Source organism: Streptopelia decaocto, assembly GCF_964273445.1.
Source record: "Streptopelia decaocto genome assembly, chromosome: 12".
NCBI lineage: Eukaryota > Metazoa > Chordata > Aves > Columbiformes > Columbidae > Streptopelia > Streptopelia decaocto.
Window position 1 is genome coordinate 18,255,949 of NC_138667.1, and position 18,332 is coordinate 18,274,280.

Here is an 18,332-nt window from a genome sequence, read left to right on the forward strand (position 1 = left end):
CCAGTGTCTCCGTCTGAGAGCGCTGAGGCCTTTGGCAGGGCCAGGCTGCAGACCCAGCCCGCTGGCAGGGAGCACTGGCTTTTCTCACAGGAACACAGAGGGCAGTGGAGACACAGAGGGAAGGGGAGACCCTGAAGCACGCTGTCCCCAGGCCCCCTGGGACTTGTGCTCGCCCATCCGAGGCCCCATGGGGGGCCAGCAGGCAAGTGAGGACCCAGCAGAGGTGAAACAGCTTGTGATGGCATCACAAGGGCAGCCGGGAGCTCACAGGTGCTCTCTGCTCCCACGTCCCGACACCCTGCAATGAAAGCATGATTCACAAAGGTGTGACAGGAAGGGACAGTTGCTTTTCTTCACCCAGGCAGGGTTGCAGGAGCCATTGCTTGCAGTCTGCCAGGAGCCCTGCTCGGCTGGAGCGATCGGAGGAGTGGCTGGCACAGCACCCTGGTGGGCTCGCTTCTTTGGGGGGGGGTCCTTAGCAAAGCGGGGTGCCCTGCCATCCGGCCCCCCTTTCCCCGTGTAGTGGGGCTGCGGGGGTGTGAAGCGCCGGGTGGAAAAACAAATGAGTGAATAAATAAATTCGAGCGCCGGGCGGGGAGCGAAAGGGGAGACCCGTCCCACGCGTGTGCTGGTGAGAAGTGGAGGGGTCTCCGGGGTGAGGAGGTCCCGGGGGGCTGCGGGGATTCCTCCCCATTTCTCCACCGCCACGGGGCTTAGCGCGGCGCCTGCAGCCCGGAGCCGGGCGAGCTCTGCCCGGTAGCCGGTGCCCGCCGGTCCCGGCCCGGCTGGGCTCGGGATCTGATAAGGAGCCGGAGCTCCACCTCCCCGTGGTGGCGGCGAGAGGCGGAGGCAGCGGGGAGGGGGGGGGAAGGGGCCGTGCCTGCGCTGCGCTTCCCTTGCACATCCTCACACACACCGAGGGACGGAGGCGGGCACGGACGGAGCTGCCCACCGGGGCTGCCGCCAGCCCTGCCGCCGCCGCTCCGCCGGAGGAGCCGCAGCCCCGGCCCGGAGAAGGGGGGCGGTTCCCACGGGACATTTTTTTTCTTGTCCCCCTCCTTTTTTTTTTTTAATCCTTTTTTTTTTTTTTTTTTTTTTTTAAATTTGCTTTTCATCCGTGGATAACGATCGAGAGGAGCCGGGAGGGCGGGGGGAGCCCGGTCCCGGCGGGGAGGAGGCGATGCAGACGCCGCTGGATCAGCGCGCAAGGGGCCAGCACGGAGCGCAGCGCCGTCCGCATCTAAGTAAGGGCTGCGCTAGGACCCGGAGCCCCCGCACCGCGGCCGCAGAGAGCTGCGGTGCGGTGCGGTGCGGAGCGGGGCGGGATACCCCGGGCGGGAGCGCGGGGCCGGGCGGCGGCGGGAACGGCGCTGGCGAGAATCCCGCTCCGCGCTTCTCCGCGCCGGGGTGCGCGGGGCTCCGCGGGAAGCGGCGGCGGGCGGCTCCCGGTTACCGATCCCGCCGGCGCTGCCACTTGTTGTGCGCGGAGCGGGGCCAGCCCGGCGCGGGCAGCGTGGGTGGGTTGGGTGGCGTGGGGTGCCTGTGGGTGTGTGACTGGGTCGGGGTGAGCCCGTTTGTTTTTTATTTTTTTTGTGCCGTCGGGGGTGGCTCTGGGTGTGTGTCCCCCATCCACCCCTGGGTGTGTGCGCCCGGGGTGTGAGCGCGGCTCGGGGTGCGCTGGTGCGTGGGAACGAGAGAAGTTGCGGATGGGAAGCGGCTGGGAGTCGGGGCGAGCGCTGGGTGCTGGAGCGGGGCTGTGCGGGTGTGCGTGTGTGCGGGAGGAGAGGGGTGAAGGGGTCTGGCAGGTGGCTCCGTGGCGGGGTGTCCCTGCGTGGGTGTGCGTGTGTCAGCGGGGTGTGGGTTCCAGGAGTGATGTGGGGTGCGGGTGTGTGCGGGAAGCGGGGTATCTGTGTTACCGAGGGGTGTATGTGCCGGTGAGTGTGTGAGCGGGCTGTACGTGTCTGCGCCTCAGAAAAATCCCTGTTTCCTCGCCTTTACGCCAAGCTGAGTGTGAAGCCGGTGCCGGGAGAGCGGCTCCGGTGATTTTTCCACGGGTGTCTGCGTGTCTGTGCATGTACGTCTGTGTGTGTGCGGGGCTGGCAGGACGCGCCCCGGCCATGTCCCGGGGTTCGCCGGGGAGCGGCGGAGCGGGGCGCTCCGTGCCCGGAGCTTCAGCCCGGGCAGCCCCGCCAGGGTCCAGGGAGCCGCGGCCGCAGCGGCCGTTGAAGCGAGCCCGGCTCCAGCCTCCCTCCAGCCGGCGGGTTCGGGGGGGACCGGGAGCCGTGGCTTTCCCCGGCACCCTGCGAGGTAGGGGGTCCCCTATCTCCCCTTCCTAAAGCTCCCCCGGCCCCTCCAGGCTGTGGTCCTGGAGAAGAGCCGTTCCCGCTGCTACCGGCTCCCTGCGGCCCTGCCGGGGTGTTTCAGGCCCGCGACATTTTTGCTTTCCCCCAGGACTCCCCTTCAGGCTGGGATGACGAGCAGGATGGTGGCGGGGAGGGTGGGACAGGAACCCACTGGATCCCGGTGAGGCTGTGGGGGACCCCCGGGGTGGAAGGATGGGGGCTGCCGCCCTGGGAAGGCTCTGACAGGTCTCTGCCTCACTGGCTACCAGACTTGGAAAGGATGTGGAGGAGGCAGGAGAAGGGAGGGCCCGGGGATTCGCCCTCTTTTGATCACTATGCAGCTCCTAAGAGATGATTTTGGGGTAAAGCTGTTCACAAGTGAGTGGGGTTCCTCGATGTGGGATGCTCCGGCTCGGGGTGCTCGGGCCCAGCCTGGATAAATGCTGAGCAGCCGCAGTAGCAGCCAGAGCTGGAGAAACTATGGGACGTGCCACAAAATGCCCAGGATTCAGCCCATCCATACCTTCCGATGCAGGACCGAACATCAGTGGCCATTTTTCAGACAATATGGTCCTTGATCTCGGCCCCTCGCGTGGAGTGGAGCCGTGATAAGCATTTGCTGCTTGCTCGGGTGTTGCTCCAGCTCCAAGCGTCAGAGCAGAGCTTGGGGGGTGGGGGGGTGGGGAATTAGTACTTGTGTGCTCAGTGCAGGGTTTGGATAGACTTGTGAGCATGGCTCCGAGCCACGCAATCAGCCGTTGGGAGCAATAAGAGGGTGGACTTTGGTGCCCGTTCCCGGAGCGGCGCTGCCTTCTGTGGAACGGGGCCAAGGGGCTGTGGGAATCACAGGGAACACAGGCTTGTTCAAGCAGTTGCTTAAATTCTCAGTGCTTTATAACCTCTCTCTCATTAGGGCTTGTTTTCTTTTTGGGAGGGATGGCTGAATTCTGTAGGATTTTGCATGCCACTGTCCTCTGAGAGCTTCCCAGTCATGCATTAAGCAGCGTGACTAACGCCTCTCTCATGTGGTTCAGTCTCTCTCACACTCTCCCCGTAGGGAGAATTGTGTGTGCGAAGGAATAGTTGTTTTGGGAGGGGTTTTTATTTTTAAGTGCTCTGTGCTCTGCCAGCAGGTCGGAAAAAGGTGCCTGGCACCGGAGAAGAAAGTGTGGGATGGTCCTTAGATCCCATGGGAAAATAGCCTAATGCCTTGGACTGGCCCCTGGGAAGCCTCTGTCTCCTGCACAGACGTGCATTTCCCCAGTGGTGGAGGCTTCTGCCTCCTCCTCCTCCTCACGCCCAGCTCTGGGCTCTCACGTCTGCGCTGTGTCATTCGCACCCTTAGGCACCAAGCAGGATTCCTTACCCCAGTGAACCCGGGGCCCCTCACACCCGCCGGCAGTCCCTTTTTGGGGTGACGGTCCCACTCGGTCCCAGCCCCTCTCTTCTTCCAGCCTCCCTGCTTTGGAGGGTTCCTTCACCTGTGGGAACAGGGCTTGGGTTCAGGCTCCAGCCCCTTTTTTGGAGCAGAATGCGTGGGTGCTGGGCACCCTTGGGTGACTCCCTTCCTCCTCCAGGCTGGCAGAGGGCTCCTGGTGTTTCCAGCGCCTGGGTCCCTCCCTCCTGGCTCAGTCAGGGCTGCGTGAGGCATCACCCCGTGTTGGGACTTTTACCTTTAGCTGTGATCTTCCACCTCACCCCAAGGCTTAGTCAGGATGGCGCTACGTCATTGGCAGCCGGGGCCCAGCCTAGTGCAAACAGTATTGTGCAAACAGCCCAGCGGCAGATGCAGGTGCCTCTGCTGGATGGGGCATCCTCTGAGAGCACCTTCCCAGCAGCCGGGGCTGCCCGTCTTCCCTTTCTCACCACACAGTCATTTCCAAAGGGCACACAGGGCAACAGGGTGATGAAGCTCAGTGTGGGTTCAGACACCCCATGAAGGCAGACGGATGTGTTGGGGGGCCTGGGGCAAGTGCACACGCGTGCTGTGGGCAGACACATATGTGACCCAGCTGGGGTGTGCACACGCACAAGTACCTCTGCACAGGGTGACATCATATGAATGCACAGCTGGTGATGACAGGGGCACGCACACATGCTCCCCTTGCGCGGGCACACGCGTTGCTTGGTGCACGCACACGTGCACTCGGTGCAGGGATGCAAACTCGTGTCTGGTGCACAGGCTCTCCCAGGGCAGGCATGGATGTGCTCCTCACAGTGCGTGCACGCGTGTGGCACATCTGCACACCCTGCTAGTGCACACGTGTGCATGTGCATGCTTTGTCCTACAGAGACACGGTTGTGCTCTGTGCAGGTGCACACACACACACACACACAAACACTCATAGTGCACAGACAGATACATGCATAGTCACTGCAGATGCATGTGTGTGTGTGTACGCGCGTTGCTGGATTTTGCCTGTATTGACGCAGGGATGCGTTGTGTTTCAGCTCAGCTTCTTATGCTCTCCATCCTCAGCCCTGTGCAGAAGTCTTGTTTGTCTCCTCCTGTCCTCCCAGGTTCATACATCTCAGAGGCATCCACATGCAGAGCTGATCTGGACAGTTGTGGATGCCCTCAGCAAGGTGGCAATATCTCTTTTCTGCACGAAGAATGCTTGAAGGAGAAGGGAGCAGGGTCAGGCTAGGGCCTGTGTCAGGACCATGGTTTCATCTCCAGAAACAGATATTTTCACCTGTGGAGGGAGAGCTCCTCTCTTCCGTGCCATGGATGAAGCAGTTGTTCATGGGGAAGTGGCTGGGTGGAGGGACTGGGAGCTGCTGGCTCGTGGAAAGTACCTGAGTGGGCAGCGCAGGATGCTCCACTTGTTGAGGATCTTTACAATGCCAGGATCTGCACAGGGAATCAGGCAATTGCTATGTGTGACACCACAGTGGGGAGATGGTGGAGGAACGTTCACCCATCCCAGAGGCTGGGTACAGACTATGGAGAAAGCAAACGATGGGAGTGGGGAGAGAGGGTTGCTGCTGTGGGGCCATGTCAGATGCTTGTGGCTGTTGATTTTAGGGCATCCAACCACCCAGCCTGGCTTTCTGGGTGCCAGCGAGCTGGGCTGCACCCCTCCATGGCTCAACAGAGGCTGTGTGGGTGCACCTGGACCATGGAGAAGGAAGGTGCGTTCCCAGAACAGAAAGCGGGGGATGAAAAAACTGGTGGCCAGACACAGTGTCAGGCAGAGGCTTGGTGACAGGGCATGTGGCTTGGTACAGAAGGGGACAATCTCTCTGGGTCTGGCAATGCGCCTGTCACTGCCTCTGCAGTGTGTGTGTACTGGGAGGAGGTTTCCAGTGGCTGGGTGCCTGTGGTGCAGCGTGTGCAGTGTGTGTCTCTGCAATGCAGGGGGGCAGCACTGCTGTCACTGCCTCTGCTGCTGGTGGGATGGACATTGGGACAACACGGGGCTGTCCCTGGGGGGCAGGGTGGGCACCCAGTGTGTGTGTGCAGTGTCCCAGTCTGGAGTGGGAGGGAACGGAAAGGAACTGTGTCTGCAGTGAGGGAAGGGAACAGTATTTGCTGGCACAGGGTGTGGGGTTGCCTAGTGACTGTGCAGCAGAGGGGAGATGCTGTGCCTGCCATTGCAGTGTGCTGGGGCTGTACAGCGCTACTGCTCCTTGGAGACATACAGGGTCTGCCCATGGGGTCTGTCTGCACGGCAGTGCAGGTTGGGCAGTGAGTCTGTGTCCTGCTCTTTCTGCCAGGGGCGCACAGGCATGCCAGTGCCCTGTATGCAGTGCGGGATGGATGATGCACGGGGCTCCTGCATCCCTGAAGTGCCGGGTGGGTGGTGCCTTCGTATCTAGCAGTGCGAGGCTGGCAGTGCCGCCTGTGTCGGCAGTGCAGGGAGGGCACTGCCCTGTGTCCCTGCAGTGAGGGATCGGATTGCTCTGTATCCTGGTAGTGCCTCATGTCAGTGCAGTGCTGGATGGGCAGCAGCCCACCATCTCTGCAGAACAGGCAGAGCCCCTGCCCCACTTTTGGTGTTCCTGGCTATGGAGGACTGGTGGATGTGGAGAGTGCCACTGTGTCCCCACCATGCGTGGCAGGCAGTGTCCCTGCAGTGCGTGGCATACAATGCTCCTGTGTTTCTGTGGTGAGAAGCCGCCCCTGTGCCTGGCCGGCTCCCATCGGGTTGCTGGCAGCAGGCTGCGTGCAGTCTACCCTGTTAGTGTGCCTCGTTGGGTCTAATTACAGTTTGCGTGGTGACGAAGAGGGTGGACAGTGGCAGGAGTGGCAGTGCAAGTGACAGGAAGGCTGAGGTTTCAGTGACGGGGTTGCTCACTCAAGCAGGGTGTTGCAGGAACTTTGCAAGCCGGAACTGGCCCTCCTGGGCACTTGCTTGCCGAGGCTGCCAGGAGACTGTGGCAGGGGTCAGCTCTGGCAGGCAAGCCCCTGAACACCCTTCCCTTTGGGGGGCTGCTTTGGGACCACGTGCAGTCCTGCATGGCACCGAAAGGGATATGCCAGGGAAGTGGGCTGGGGCGGAGAAGTCCTGAGGACTGGGGGCTGTCTGACCTCCCATGTGTGTGTCTCCTTGCAGCTCCCCTGCAGCGCAGGATGAAACTGCTGGCATCCTGCCTGGGCCTGTGGCTCCTCTTCCAGCTCCCTGCCCTGGTCTCTGGGACGCGTGTGGTCTACAAAGTGCAGGAGGAACAACCCCCCAACACCCTCATAGGGAGCCTGGCCTCCGACTACGGCTTCCCAGACGTGGGGCACCTCTACAAGCTGGAAGTGGGGGCCCCATACCTACGTGTGGATGGCAAGACTGGGGACATCTACACCACAGAAACCTCCATCGACCGGGAGAGCTTGCGTGAATGCCAGTACCTGCTGCCCGGAGAGCCCTGCTTTCTGGAGTTTGAAGTGTCCATCACTGACCTGATCTTGAACAGCAGCCCACGCCTGCTCGAGGGGCAGATAGAGGTGCTCGATATCAATGACAACACCCCCAACTTTGCCTCACCTGTTCTCACCCTCTCCATCCCTGAAAACACTAACATCGGGACGCTCTTCCCCATCCCCCTAGCCATGGACAGGGACTCAGGCCCCAATGGCGTTGCCTCATACGAGCTGACGGCTGGTCCGGAGGCGCAGGAGCTCTTTGGGCTGCAGGTGGCAGAGGATCAGGATGAGAAGCAGCCGCAGCTGATTGTCATGGGGAACCTGGACCGGGAGCAGTGGGACTCCTACGATCTGACCATCAAGGTGCAGGACGGAGGCAACCCCCCGCGGGCGAGCAGCGCCCTGCTTCGCATCACCATCCTGGACATGAACGACAACGCGCCCAAGTTCGAGAAGGCCCTGTATGAGGCAGAGCTCTCTGAAAACAGCCCCGTGGGGCACTCTGTCCTCCAGGTGAGTGCGTGGGCTTTCCTCTCCTCCCCAGCCCCCCTCCTGCCTGGCTGCAGCAGGGACAACCCGGGGAGCATTTATACGGCCACCTGCTGCCATGGTTCCTCAAGGGAGGAGGGAGCCTAGAAGGGCTACAAGCCATAGGAATGCACAATGTCACCTGCGGCCAATGGGCAGGCAGGTCCCTGGGATGTCGCATCTGCTAAAATGAGGCTGAAAAGGATGTGCGAGGAGATGAGCCAGAGCGGGGGCTGCAGGACACAACAGGGGGGCAGCAGCAGGGCTGGGGGTAGGTGGGAGCAAGGCTGAGAGTTACGGGAGGGCTGGGACCCGAGGTCCATGGGGAGGCTGGCTTCATGCCAGAGCGGCCTCAATGCTGCCCGCAGACAAGACATAGACCCTTTCATAAGTTGCATTCCCTCGGCTGCTCCGCGGAAACTCAGGCTTGCACAGGAGATGAGGGGCAGGCAGCACCCCTGCTGCCCCTCTGGGGGAACTCCCCATGACTCCGGGGGGTTTCGCTGTCTGCAGGGGCCTGGGGCTCTGCCCTGTCTCAGGCAGCAGTGCAAACCAGCCCGGGGAGCCCGAGGGGTTGGATCTCGGTGGATTCGGCTTGGAGGGGGCATTGAGATGATAGTAGCCGACATCTGTTTATCTGCAGCTGCCATCTTAATAAGCGGAGCGTGGCCAGCTCTCATCTGCTTGCTAATTCTGATGTGAATTTTTTTAAGAATTCATTTTTCACTGTTAAGAGAATGGAAGTTGGAAGCAGATAAGGGAGCCGCGCGGCCGGGAGGAGAATGGGCTGAGACGCCGCTGCTGCCATTGCTCAGCTTTTATCTTTCAGGGGGAAAATGACTTCCACCTTTTTTGTGAGTGGAGGTAAAAGGTGGAATTTACATTTAACAACTTTCGTTCTCCATCCAAATCTGCTGAGCAAGATAACGGCAGAGCAGCAAATGGTGCAGAGAAGAGGCTGCTCGGAGAGCCGATTAGGGAGGCAAATGTTAGACAAACCTCATCTTCTTTAGAAAGCAAATAATAGGTGTAGAGGCAGGTTTATGTGAATGCAGAGCTCCTGACAGGCAGGCAGGGATGGCTGGTGCCATGCAAAGCTTGGGCAGCCCCGGTCCTCGCTTGGCTGCATTGCTGAATGCTGGGATGGAGCTGCTGCAGCTCTGCACATCCTCACCTCCCTCCTCATCCTCACCTCCCCTCTTGGGGAGGGTTTTGCAGAGTGGGCATGGCTGGAGATGTCTCTCCCTGCTGCTGCCTGGGTTGCAGCGGCATGGATTCCCGGAGGATTCCCTGCATGCCAGAGCTGGCTAGGAAGGGAGCACAGCCAACCGGCCCAGCCGGTTTCACTGGAAGAGCAAGGAAAAGCCTCCATGCTGGAGGGCCTCTTCCAGCTGCTCTGCCAGTCCCAGGCTCTTTGCCCCATAGTCCTTGGCCCCAAAAGAGGAAATCCTGGTTTTTCCTCCCAGAGGAGACTGTGGTGGGCAGCACGGCAGTTTGCAGAGAGGCTCATGCTGCCTTGCCCCCCTGCTCACCGTTTATACCTCCACCCTGCAGGTGAAAGCCAACGACTCGGACCAGGGTGCCAATGCCGAGATCGACTACTCCTTCCACCAAGCCTCAGACATGGTGCGTCGGCTGCTGCGCCTGGACCGTGCTACAGGGCTCATCACCGTGCAGGGCCCCATTGACCGCGAGGATGTCAACATCCTCAAGTTCTCTGTCATGGCCAAAGACAAGGGGGCCAACCCCAAGAGCGCCCGCACCCAGGTGGTGGTCACCATCAAGGACATGAATGACAATGCACCCTCTATAGAGATCCGAGGTATCGGGCTCGTCACCCACCAGGATGGCATGGCAAACATCTCGGAGGACGTACCAGTAGAGACAGCAGTGGCTCTGGTGCAGGTGTCCGACCGAGATGAGGGCGAAAATGCCGTGGTGACCTGTGTAGTGGCTGGTGATGTCCCGTTCCAGCTGCGGCAGGCTAGTGAAACAGGGAGTGACAGCAAGAAGAAATATTTCCTACAGACCACCACACCGCTGGACTATGAGTCGGTGAAGGATTACACTATTGAGATTGTGGCGGTGGACTCAGGGAACCCGCCCCTTTCCAGTACCAACTCTTTGAAGGTGCAGGTGATGGATGTGAATGACAACGCACCCGTCTTTAGCCAGAGCTTCACCGAGGTGGCCTTCCCTGAAAACAACGAGCCAGACGACCTGGTGATGGAGGTGAGCGCCAGTGATGCTGACAGCGGCTCCAATGCCAAGCTGGTTTACTCCCTGGTGACAGACCCCTCCTCCAAGGGCTCCTTCACCATTGACCCCGACTCTGGGGAGATCCGGGTGAAGGCGGTGCTGGACCGAGAGCAGCGGGAGCGCTATGAGTTCTTGGTGGTGGCAGCAGACAAGGGCAGCCCCAGCCTCAAGGGCACAGCATCTGTGGCCATCAACGTCATGGACAGGAATGACAATGACCCCAAGTTCATGCTGAGCGGCTACAACTTCTCAGTGATGGAGAACATGCCACCCCTCAGCCCTGTGGGCATGGTGACAGTGATTGATGCTGACAAAGGAGAAAATGCCCGCATCCAGCTGTCGGTGGAGCAAGACAACGGGGATTTTGTCATCCAGAATGGCACCGGCACCATCCTCTCCAGCATCTCTTTTGACCGGGAGCAGCAGAGCACATACACCTTCCGACTCAAGGCAGTGGACGGTGGGGATCCTCCCAGGTCTGCCTACGTGGGGGTGACCATCAATGTCTTGGATGAGAACGATAATGCACCCTTCATCACATCACCCTCCAATGCCACCTACAAACACATCCTGCCCCACACCAGCCCTGGCCAGCAGGTGAGCAAGGTCAAGGCGGAGGACATTGACTCTGGTGTCAACGCAGAGTTGACCTACAGCATCACAGGAGGCAACCCTTTTGAGCTCTTCCAGATCTCCCCGCACAGTGGAGATATCACCCTCGAGAAGGAGATCCTGCGCAAGCACCATGGCCTGCACCGCTTGGTAGTGCGTGTCAATGACAAGGGCAAGCCCTCGCGGCACGGCACAGCACTGGTCCACTTCTACGTCAATGAGACACTGGCCAACCGCACACTGCTGGACACGCTGGTGGGGCACAGCCTGGACACACCACTCGACATAGACATCGCTGGAGACCCCGAATACGAGCGCAGCAAGCAGCGAAGCAACATCCTCTTTGGGGTCATCGCCGGCATCGTGGCTGTCACCCTGGTCATTGTGCTGGTTGTCCTGGTGCGCTACTGCCGGCAGCGGGAGGCCAAGAGTGGCTACCAGGCAGGCAAGAAGGAGACCAAGGACCTGTATGCACCCAAGCAGGCCAGCAAGAGTAGCAAGAACAAGAGCAAGGTGAAGAAGAGCAAGTCCCCGAAGCCTCCCAAGCCCACAGAGGATGAGGAGGAGACAGGGCTGCAGAAATCGCTCAAGTTCAACCTCATGAATGACTCTGTCAGTGACAGCCCCCGCATCCACCTGCCCCTCAACTACCCTCCAGGCAGCCCAGACCTGGGTCGCCACTACCGCTCCAACTCGCCGCTGCCTTCTATCCAGCTGCAGCCTCAGTCGCCCTCTGCCTCCAAGAAGCACCAAGTGGTGCAGGACCTGCCGGCCACCAACACCTTTGTTGGCACCGGGGACAACAACTCGACGGGCTCTGAGCAGTACTCAGACTACAGCTACCGCACCAATCCCCAGAAATACACCAACAAGCAGGTAGGAGAGCTCATCCTGAGGCCGGCAGCGGCTCCCCCCCTGAACCGGGGAGCCATCTGGACAGAGGTGTGGGAGTGAGCATGGACTGGCCCCCAGCCCTGCATGCACAGTGTTGGGGAATGGCAGAGAACTACCCCGGAGCCCAACCACGGAGCCTGGTTGTGGGGCAGGGAGGGGATGGGGATGGTGGGAGGGGGAGGCCAAAAACTGTTGGAACCCTTGTCAGACCGCCTGGGGCTGGGTCCTGGCAGCACTGCCTGGGTGACGGTGACGTGAAGGGTGCTGCATGTGTGTGCCTCTGCATGTGGAGCTCCGAGGAGGGAATCCCAACCACCCGGTCTTCTAGAGGGACAAGCTCTAAGAGCACTGAGGAGGGCAATGCCCATCCTCCCATCCATCCCTCTGCTTGGGCTGAGTCGTGGGGAAGACAAACCGGTCCTGCTCCTGACACAGCTTTGGGCAGCCGGTTTCCAGCCCTGCCCCTGTCCAGGGAGCAGCAAGGAAGGTGCTAGCCTTGCCGTTGCCAGCCCGGCTCTGCTGGTGTGGCTGAACCTTTCACCATCCATACGCAAAGCCGCCCAAAAGGCAGTTTTGCACCAGCTGTGGCTGCCCGGGCAGGTGGGGCTGGGTGGAGGAGCAAAACTCTGCCTTTTTCCCAGGCTCAGGCTCTGGTTTCCCCCAGGCTTGGGCCCTCTGCCATAGCTGGCGCAGAGAAAACCAGGCTTCCCTTAGTGTGAGCATTGGGCCCAGAGCTACGGCTCTGTGAGAGCCATGCTGCAGCTGCTGCAGCGGGGCAGAGCGGATCCCGGGGGCTCAGGTCTGTCCGTGTGCCGCGTTTGGGGCTGGGTCTCATGCTCGGGGCTGGAGGTGCGGGGCACCGGGGTCTCTGCTGTGTGCTGCAGTTGGGTCACTGCTCTTGGTCTAGCCAGCGGTTTCTGCTGCGTGCGGGGCAGGGCGGAGGCAGGTCTTGGCTGCGGATGGGGAAGGGCTGCTTGCTGGTGTGCACTGGAGCTTAGAGCTGTCCCAGGAGGTCATGGGATCAGCCCAGAGCTTGCAGGACCTTCTTTTCTTGGTCTGTCTGGCCAGTTAGCTTGCACATTTCTGCTTTGGCGCCTGTCACGTCTATCCTTAACTAGCTAGGAAGGGAAAAGGGGGACGAGTGCCTGTGGCTTTGCCTTCTTCCTGGGGCCCCGTGGGTGAGGACCACCCACTCCCCCAACATGCTGTACCCTCTGTGCCCTATGGAGATCCCTGCTCCCTTCTTTGTACCCCAGTGAGTGGCAGGCTGGGCTCCTGCTGTGGGGCTGAGCTCAGCTGCCCTGTTGGATTTGATTTCAATAAAGTTTTCTATTTTTGACCAGTTGTGCTTTATTTTCCCTGCTGCCACTGAAGATGGCCTTGCTCCCAGCAATTTCCCAGGCATATTTTCCATGTCCTCAGCCACTGGAGCACCCAGGCCCCGCAGCACCCAGTAGCGATGCTCACGTGGGCCAGCCATCTCCACAAGCTCTCCAACCATGCCCCAGCATGGCCAGTCCAGAGGCCTCATGGTACTAACTCCCTTTCCCCAGACTGACATCTCCCATCTCCAGTCACTGCCAGGCCCTCTAAGGAGATAGCTTCCCCAAGGACACAGTTCACAACACATGCATGTACATACACACACGTGTACGTGTGTGGACGCAGATGTAGTCTCAGCCATGGACCAGCCATCCCAGCTTTCTTCCACCCCAACATCACCCTGCAGAGCTTCTCCTACTTCATCTCCATGTCCTTTTGAGACCCACCCATGTCCCAAAGCCAACGCATAGAGGAGCAGACTCCTGCCACGCGGTGTCTGGCTAGCATGACCCAAATCCTGCCGGCAAGGGCTGGAAGATGCCTGCCTCTTGCCTGCCACAGTGCTGGAATCAGGACACACTCAGTTGCAGATAGAGCCTCGGTGCGTCAGCAGCGCCTGGGGGAAGGAAGCACCCGAAGCAAAGTGCTCCTCCCAACCCGGGATGCAATGGGCATCCTTGCAGCGAAGGAGAGGTCCTCCCAGGCTGGCTTGCTGGTAGTGGCAGACCTGTGGGAGGGCGATGGACCCAGGTAGCCATGCTCCCCATAAAGATGGTTCTGCCCCTGCCAGTGGGCAGGTCTGGGGTGATGCTGCTGCCATGGGGCTTGCTCAGGCTCTTGTCTCCAGCAGGTTGGAGAGAAGATGGATCTGGTAGGCAGGTGCAGTGCAGCACCCTGACCATCCTACACCCTCCTCCCTCCAGCCAAGCATCACATCTTGGGGATCCCCTCTTTTTCAAATTGGGGCAGACATCCCTTCGCCAATCACACGAGGTTCACCTCTTCCCTGGGGGCTCCAGCCAGCCGCACCAGGCTGCTGGAGAAGAGGAGCCCTGGCGCTGGGAGAGATTAGATCATCCGGGGAAACCAGTGGTTCTGGCTTCGGTGGTTTCAGCCCTGTGCCAGCGTTGGCTCTCACAGCCTCTTCGTTTGTTTTGCTAACAGCATAAGGTTTTATCTTGAACCATCCAGGAAGTGTCTGGGCCTCCTAGGCAGGCAGGGCTGGGACTTGCGGGGAGATGCGATGGCTGCAGAGCAGGAAAGGAGACACCGGCAACCACCTCAATAACTAGTGCCTGCAGGGCTGGGCAGGGCAGTCTAGGGGCTTGGCTCGGTGTTGCTATCTGCTTCCCTTTGGGAACATTCAGAGAGGAGTTTCCCTTCCTTCCTTGTCCTCAGTAGCTCTTTGATGAACCTGAGGCGAGAACACAACCTCTCAGATGCTGGCGTGGGCAGCATCTCTTTCTTCTGCCCACCTCCCAGGCTCTATCCTCTGGGGCTTTTTTATACTGGGTGTTCTATGCTACATCCTTTCCTGACTGCACAAACTCCAGACTGCCCCGGTCCTTACAGCGTGCCCCCCACCCCCCACCACCGTCCGAGCAGCTATCTGGAGTGGTGTTAACTTCAGCATGCTGCTGTGAGCTCAGCAGAGGTGCCTGCGCCTGCCTGCAGGCTCAGGAGCATGGCACAGTATTAATTACTCTCTGTGGGGCGGGAATAAGAGGAATATTGTAGCTGTAATGGACAGAAATGAAATTGTCTTCGTTTAGAATTTAGCTTAGAGTCTCCATAAATTGCAGGCTTATGTGTTGGCAGATGTCTGGGAAAGTCTCCTACTGTCCTGGGTCAGTGGATTTTTCTCAAGGCCGTTCACGTGGAATGAGCTGATAAATGGATCCAGAAATGAGCTGCAGATGGAGCTGAGGGTTCATGGGGGACCTGCCCTGTTTTTCCCCAGTTTTGGAAAGACACTGAGCTCAGAGAAGTTCCCAGGCACTGCAAATCAGCTCCTGCTCCTGGGATCAATTGCGCTTGGTTCAGATTTGGCTCTGGCATGCAGAGACCAAATGAGTGAGCATGTTGAGAGGGAATGTTGAGGTCCTGGGGGCACCAGTGAGGGACCTGAGCCCCAGCTGTGCCGGGAAGAGTGGCTGGGCTCTGCAAAGCACCTATGAATGCACAGTGGCTTGTGAGCATCACTGTGGGGCTTGTAGGAGCTGGGGGAGCACAAAAGGGGGTGAATGGGTCATACACCATGCTGGCTTCTAGGGAGGCTGGTGAGATTGCTAGAGCCACACAAGCAAGGCAGGAATGTGCAGTGGCTCCTGGCAGGCGTGTGCTGGGGGGACTTTGGTTTATAGCAGGGAGGAGGTGCCTGTGCCTTGAGACAGCCTGGGGCATTTGGGACCTCAAGGTGAAGAGCTTCAGCCATGGAGATGAGCAATCCTGTTGGTACAGCCTGGCCTGTACAGCCAGAGATGTTGTGAGTATGCGTGGGCTGTACTGCAGGGGGAGGTGACAGCAGGGTGTACTCAGCCTGCGCGCTGTGTGTGGGAGGTGGCAGCGGGGTGCTCACAGCCTGTACCCTATGCAGGGGTGGCACGGAGGTGTGCATTGTCTCTGTGACACGTGTACAGGCTGCGTGGCAGGGCTAGGCAATGCGGGAGAAGGTGGCAAGGGGAGGGGTACAACCCCTGTCCTTGGAGAAGGTGGCACAGGGAGGGGTACAACCCCTGTCCCCAGAGGAGGTGGCAGCAGGATGGTGCAGGTTGTGTTGCAGTGGGAGGAGGCACCAGAGAGGTTACACAACTGGTACCACAGGGAGAGGTGGCACAGGGTTATGTGCAAGCTGTACTGTGGAGTAGTGGAAGTGGGTGCACACAACCTGTATGTGATGGGAGGGGACAGTGGGGTGTATATAGCGTGCAGCCTTGGCAGGTGACAACTCTGTAAGCAGCATGTCTGCAAAGAGCAGTGGTGCTTGCTGTCCCTATGCCACTGAGAAGAGTATCAGGTCTCTCCTGCCTGATAGTCGTTGGCTCCACCAGCACTTGGGAACGCGTCCTTTGCTCCTTTGAAGGCTCGCCCAGTCTGTGCTACCTGCCTGGGGCTCCTCACATCAGGCTGGGCTGCCTGGGTGGCTTGTAGCGCTGGCCAGTTCCTCTCTTCCCACCCTGCTGAGACAGATGCTGCTCATTCCTCCCTGCCCTCCTCTTCCTCTCACTTCTCAGACCCCCAGGCCTGGTGCCCATGGAGCTGGTGTTGGTCTGTGAACATGGGCTTCCCTAGCCTGGATCTGAGGGACTTCTTTTTTTCCTCTGACCCTCCCCTCTTTTCTTTCACAATTGTATCTGCTTGTCTCCATCCCTCTCCTGGTCTCTCCTCTTGCTCTGCTCAGGCAGTGACCTCCCCCCTCCCTGTCACTTTCCCCTCCCCATCAACCTCTCCGGACCAGCTGTCTGCTGGCCCCAATACAGAGGGATGCTGAGCCCTCTGCAGCACAGGGCTGAGTCCCTGGCTGGCTCAGACAGCCGAGCTCTGGATCCCCTGTGTGATGAAAGCTCTGGCTGTGTGGGCAGCCGCCGGGTCCAAGCCGTGCTGATTGATATTCCCAGCACTGCTCTGCCTGCTCGGCCGGGCTCTCAGCTGCAGTGCTGTTCTCTGCACGCACAGACCAGCCTGGAGCAGGGCCCAGCCCTGCAGCCTGCTTCATCAGGCACCCAAATCCTGGGGTAGAACCCGATTCTGGGGTGGGGTGTGTACCCCAGGCGCTTTGTGGTCCCTCCACCCCAAGAGCAGCCAGGAGGCTGTGGATGGGGTGAAGGGCAGAGGGTGGGATGCAGCTAAAGGGGGTGGAGGGGGTGCTGCTGGGTGAGGACAAAGCTGGGATGTTCTGGGATGGGGTGGAGAGGAGGCTGGGGTAATGAGAGGGTGTGTGATGTAGGGCAGGGTGGGGTGTTGTGCAGGAGAGTGAGGGCTAAAGGATGTGTGGAGCAAAGGAGCAGAGAGCGGCTCCGTCCCTGGGAACTGTGTCAGCTCAAGGTGGGGAGGGCAGGCCCGGGAGGGCAGCAGCCATGTGCTTATGTCCCCGGAGCTGCTGCCCACCCAGGACCTCCAGTGTGAATTGTGTGCCAGGGATGTGCAGCTGTGCACGGGCTGATTCGTGTGGGGCTGTGCTGGGGAGGATCACAAAGACCAGGAGTTCCCCTGCACAGTTTGTGGGGTCTTGGACAATCGGCCCCTGCAGTACCCTGCCAAATCTCTCTCTTGCAGGCATGTTCTTTTGAATGCTGCCCCTGGAGCTGAGCCCTGTGCCAAACCTAAAGCACCTTCCTCCCGCTCCACCCCCACACATACCTGTCATGTGGGAACACCTGCCAGTGAAACCCCAGGTACAGCCAATCTCCATGGGAGACCTGTGCTCCTACCTACTGCCCTGCAAGCCAGCCCATCCACACTCCAGTTACACAACTCAAGCTCTGGCCTTGGGAGAAACCAAGATGGTTGGTGGTTATCACTCCAAAAGGGCCTCTTACCACAGTCCCCTGCTGCTTTTGTGCCCGAGGAAGCACAGTCTGTTTGGCTGAGGCAGAGGACTGAACATGGGTGAGGAGGAGCCTGGCTGCCACAGCACAGGCCATCTCTGGCACCTTGGTCTCCCTCTTGTGACCTCTGACACTGGCTGCAGCATTCATCAGTCCAGCCTGGATGAAGCTCGGTCTTGGTTTCACTAGGGGCCAGGGTCACCTGTGACTCAGATGCACTCAGCCTCTCCCCGGTTGACCTTGTCTTCTCTCTGACTTTCTGGACTTTTCTGGAGGTCTCAGTCTGCATGCTCGAGGATCTGCTTCCCATATCCCACCGATAGGATAGGCTTGTTTTCCTAGTGGGGTTTCCAATTCAATCCTGTGGTTGAGAGCACAAGAGGAAGAGGAGGTCAGACAAAGGAACAGAAACAAAACAACTCCCTAAGATCCCTTACAAATATCTCCTAGTTGTTTTGCATCAATGTCTTCACATGGTGTAAGCTGTTTACTGCCTCAGTCCTTCAGATGGTCACAGGAAAGAGTGGGTGGAAGAGCAGGTTTGTGGCAATGACCTGCTAGGAGGGCAGGAGAACATTATCTTATCATTTCCATCCATTTTGGCATTCACAGTCATGCCTTGGGAATCCTGTCCAAAGATCCCTAACGACGCCCCTGCCCCAGAAGGTAAACATCCTTCTGAGTACCTCTTCATTTGCAAAATACCCACCTACTAATCTACTATCTAAACATGGCAGGGCTGGGTAGCTGGCCATCATTTTGGGAGGACAGCAATTCGCCACCTCTCACTTGGAACTGATCCTGCTCCCTAGCAAAGTTGTGGGAGCAGCGTGCCCTGATTCTGCTCCTCCGAGCCATCTCTAAAAGCCCAAGCAACCTGAAAGCCTGGAGCTATTTAGCTCCCATGTGGCCTGGTTTTCGCATGCTCCAAAACTCCCCGATGCTCTTGAGCAGCTGCAAAGCTGC

At 59.3% G+C, this 18,332-nt stretch overlaps 1 protein-coding gene across 2 annotated transcripts in view; it reads left to right on the forward strand.

The window, feature by feature from the left end:
• Nucleotides 1–1,114: 1,114 nt before the first annotated feature.
• The window catches only part of PCDH1 (protocadherin 1), a 54,940-nt gene continuing 37,722 nt past the window's right edge, over nucleotides 1,115–18,332 (forward strand). For both annotated transcript variants that reach the window (XM_082063593.1, XM_082063594.1), the window contains exons 1-3: nucleotides 1,115–1,244; nucleotides 6,902–7,716; nucleotides 9,286–11,478. In XM_082063593.1, the coding sequence (XP_081919719.1) occupies nucleotides 1,181–1,244; nucleotides 6,902–7,716; nucleotides 9,286–11,478 (3,072 nt within the window). In that variant the 5' untranslated portion in view covers nucleotides 1,115–1,180. The remainder of the gene's footprint in view (nucleotides 1,245–6,901; nucleotides 7,717–9,285; nucleotides 11,479–18,332) is intronic.